At 47.1% G+C, this 4,455-nt stretch overlaps 1 protein-coding gene across 1 annotated transcript; it reads left to right on the top strand.

Annotated features, from left to right (window-relative positions):
• Nucleotides 1-3,425: 3,425 nt before the first annotated feature.
• On the top strand, nucleotides 3,426-4,455 carry ANOM_002007 (choline transport protein; the record flags this gene model as incomplete). Its single annotated transcript, XM_015547264.1, has 2 exons — nucleotides 3,426-3,919; nucleotides 3,988-4,455. Coding segments are annotated over 2 exons (962 nt in total), but the record flags the coding sequence as incomplete, so codon positions are not given.

Here is a 4,455-nt window from a genome sequence, read left to right as displayed (position 1 = left end):
TATCTCATCGACAAGAGCCCGCTGATCCGCCCGGTAAAGCCAATGCAACAAGACCAAAGTGGCAAGGTACAAACTACCCCGGAAAATCCCTAGGCCACAACACCTCAGCCATTAACCTTGTTTCAAAGGAAGCATTGACTCCTTCCCGTCGGTACCCCAAAGTGTAAGATAACGACCGAACAACCTGGTCAATTAATCAATCGCAGGTTATCCACAAGCAACCAATAACCGATAAAAGCTTATCATAACACAGTAACATGGGCAAATGAACAAGCAGACGTATGTCAGATTGGTTTAGATTTTGGTGGCTGAGAAAGAGGGGATTAACGGTCATCAGGCGCTCTCGGCTATATGTAGTTGATCGTTGGTTTAGGGTAAACTCAAGTGGTTACCCGAAAAGAGTAAAGATGTCCCTCCTGCATGAGGATAGGCTACAGGTTTGTAGATCTGCTCGAGATAGCATACGGTTTCCCCGTTTGGTATACTCAAGGGCTTTGGCAGTTATCTTCATTTAATGAAGCATACCAGTAATAGCGACCATCGAGGCAAACTCTACTAGGTGCGATCGTTACGTCTGGAGCTCGTGTGACGATATGTCCTCTCAGAATATGGGGTAGCAAATCGCGTGGGAATATCAGATAAGACGAGTCTAAATTTAGATGCATAACAGTAATACGAGATGAATGCATGTGGATCATTCATGGCATTCTTTGCGACCATGAGCAAGACTTCTAGTATGTCAGATATATTTCTACGTCATTGAGGTTCACGGCCTTCTGTCTTAACGTGATAGAGGAATCCTTGGAAGTCGAGGATTGAAAAAGGTGGATACAAGGCCAAATTTCGGACAACTGTGATCAATTCTGCTATAATACATGGTGTTGGTGAGCGATAGAATTTCCCTACTGGAAGTAATTTTCTCATAACTCTTATGCCATTCGGAATCGGATGCTGAACTGTTCTGGGCCACTCCCAGGGCTATTCCCGATGGGGAAGCGGATTCCAAGCTTTGTGGCTGCCATGCCGAATGTTACCTACGTAGTATGGATCTGAAGCTGTCGGTTAGATTCCGTTACGTACGCACTTGGCCTAGTTGCTACCCACATCAGAAGCATAAGAGAAGAATAGGAAACAAGGCTATTGTTATCTTTGCTATCACCGAGTCATCCCAGTGTAGAATTGAAGTGACGGGTTCATATACCACACCTTATCATCGGTCTTAGCCGTCGAGATTACCTTAAAGGATAGACTTTATTAGCCTGTCCGAGAGAAAGGTTACACGGTCTGACGACGTACAGCAATGATCGCCATTTGATATGGAAAAAAAGCCAACTGAAACGCTCCCGGCTAAGATATCCAGCTTCTCTAAGGGGTAAAGGTTGCTGCCTGTGAGCATGTGGGAGGCAGAAGGCTGAGTAGAGAGCCAAGCTCTGTTAGGCGCGGGAAGATTCCGTAATTAACTAGGGGCGCTCCCTAACCTCGAGTGGGATACTACTAGTAGTAGCTTCAGGGTATGTATGCGATAAAGACCGAATATCTTATTGGCTCCGGTAGGCAGGATATGATTGCGCTCACTTTCAGAAAATAGTAGTAAAGGTGTATACCTCATTTGCATATTGTATTACAGAGGTTGTTGGGTTGTTGGGTATGGTATTTTTTCTTTTTCTTTTTTCTTTTTTTCCAGGGGGAGGATGCAGACCACTGGACCGAGGATAAAATACCTCGAGCTTCACACGCGGATCGGTGAGGTTATCTTTTAGTCGAGTGTTTCTCATCTTGGCTCGACGTGCGAATCAAAACCTCACATAAGAATGAGCTCCACTGGTGCCGGTCGTGGACGTTACTAAAACCAAAAGGCTAGCAACTGCACGCGACTGGAGAAAGTTCGGAACGTCAACGGTTTGAGCGGACTTTTCCTAAGGAATCCTTAAGGTGTCAATGATAATAACCTGGTTAATATCACCCGGAAACTATAATAAAACGGATTGTCGAATGGCATGTAAGGAGCATAGCAACTATTGACCAGGTCGTGGGCTCTCGCAAGAATCCCTGCTGCAGGATTGGTTTTCTAGAAACCGTCGGACACGGGCCGATGAACTTTGAAGTTCCGAGCCGGTTCGAACTAGACGGCGGAAAAAACTCCTGACGCGCACAAATCATAATGTATGACGTTGGAGGGAAGGAGAAAGATGAGTAGGGAAACCAAAATCCAAAGTTGTGAAAACGCATAGGGAATCAACAAATTTCGGCGGAGCTCTAGGGCCAAAGTGGAGCGAAGCCACCGGGTGCAGCAAGGATCAACCAACCATTGCGCCAAAGTTGACTATGTAACCAAGGCTCTCGAACTAGCCCTGACCACAGCCGAATAGTGCCTCATTCATTCAACCCATCGCCACCAGGGACTGCAGAACCAGAACAACACTAGGTTAATTCTGTGCCTAGTGCACAGCCTATGACGATATCATACTGCTAGGTGGAGGCAAATCGGAGTGCGAAATTGACTTTGTGCCTATCACTTTTGTCCACCATAGTTAGTGCTTCCGTGAGAGATGGAGCCAAGAGAGGTAAAAGATGGGGAACCTCTCGGACCTTTGGGGGATCAACTAATCAAATCCAAAGTGGAGTCGACAAGGAAGGCTACGGAGTACATCGAGGCATACCACAGTAGGGTTGACAATGGACATTAATAACAAAAAAGGAAAACAAAAATGAAGTGTAGCGTGACGATATCTTAAATACTCACTGTTGCCCCTCCCATGGGGCCAATCTTTCTCCAACTTCACATCAGTTTCTCCTTTCATATTCTCCTCTCCCATCTACCTTCTGCAAATACCTTCTCCTGCATCTGCAGCTTGAGGTATTTGCTTCATTTTGCGTTAGGCTGTACCCGACACCAAGACTTCCGTCTATGTCTTACGCCTTCCCGCTTTGTTGATAGCTCGAGAGAACAAGCAACAAAACAACAGATTGAATTCTCCAATACTGATCGCTTCGGCTGTCCTGTATCTTGTATCGCCGTATCGATAGGTGCAGTCATCCCTCCGTGTGCGACAATCACCCAACGATATCTCGGGCCCGACGACAGACTCGACAACCCATTCGCGACTTTGGACCCGCAGGAAGTCTGCCAACAGCAGTCAACCTGACCAGCAGTAACATCGCCAGAACCCTACCTCGAACCCGTAACCCTAACAGCAGTCAACCTGTCCAACAGCAGCCCCGTTATCGTTCGAACCAGACCCGGAACGAACCCATAAGCCCTTATGCAACCGTGGTTATAATTGATTCAATTAGACCATCCGATCTAGGTACTCCCACGCAGTAACATTGCAACACGGCAGCCGGCTCGGTATCCCTCGTTCGAACACTGTGTTGCCCTTTGCACCATTCCCGTATACTGACACCCATTGCAATCAACCGCAACAATGGCCGACTTTGACATAGAAAAGAAGCCGAATGTGAATCCGGCATGCAAGAGTGAGAATGCGTCAGGAGCTGATGATTCTGACGCACTCAGATTAGCCGAGATGGGATACACACAGGATTTGCAGCGCAATTTCTCAATACTCTCACTTGTTGGTATTGCGTTTTGTATGTCCAATTCCTGGTTTGGTATCTCTGCATCCTTGATCACTGGTATCAGTTCTGGAGGCACGGTCCTTATCGTTTACGGATTGATTTGGATCGGTTTCATTTCAACATGTGTGGGTGCCTCGCTTTCCGAACTGGCCAGCTCCATGCCCAATGCCGGTGGTCAATATTTCTGGGCCAATGAACTTGCGCCTAAGAAATATGCACGATTTGCATCCTATTTCACCGGCTGGTTTGGATATGCTGGTGCCATTTTCGCCTGTGCCAGTGTAGCTCTCAGTCTTGGGTCCGCTGGGGTAGGAATGTGGCAACTTGGCCATCCCGAATTGTATGCTCTGCCCTAACCTTCCTTCTAGATACATCTTAATGTCTGTAGTGCTGACTTAAAGATAATAGTGTTCCGCAGCCATGGCATACTGTGGTAGCTTATCAGCTCATCAACTTCTTTTGTTACCTCTTCAACTGCTGGGGTAAAACGTTGCCTGCAGTTGCAAAGGTCACCCTTTACATCTCGCTACTCTCTTTCTTCGTGATCCTGGTCACAGTCCCCGCTTGTGCTAAGACTCATGCCAGCGCAGCATATGTGTTTGGTCATTTCGTCAATTCCACTGGATGGGAGTCGGACGGTATGGCTTTTATTGTTGGGCTGATCAACCCAAACTGGATCTTTGCCTGTTTGGACTCTGCGACCCACCTTGCGGAGGAGGTACCACAGCCTGAGAAGAACATCCCCATCGCTATTATGGCCACCGTTGGCATTGGCTTCGTCACGTCTTGGTTCTACTGTATCTCCATGTTCTTCAGTCTGAATGACCTGAACAAGCTTCTGAACACAGCTACTGGGGTTCCCATCTTGGAACTTTA

The sequence above is a fragment of the Aspergillus nomiae genome, assembly GCF_001204775.2.
Source record: "Aspergillus nomiae NRRL 13137 chromosome Unknown contig00017, whole genome shotgun sequence".
NCBI classification, from domain to species: Eukaryota; Fungi; Ascomycota; class Eurotiomycetes; order Eurotiales; family Aspergillaceae; genus Aspergillus; species Aspergillus nomiae.
This window is presented reverse-complemented; position numbering and strand designations above follow the sequence as displayed.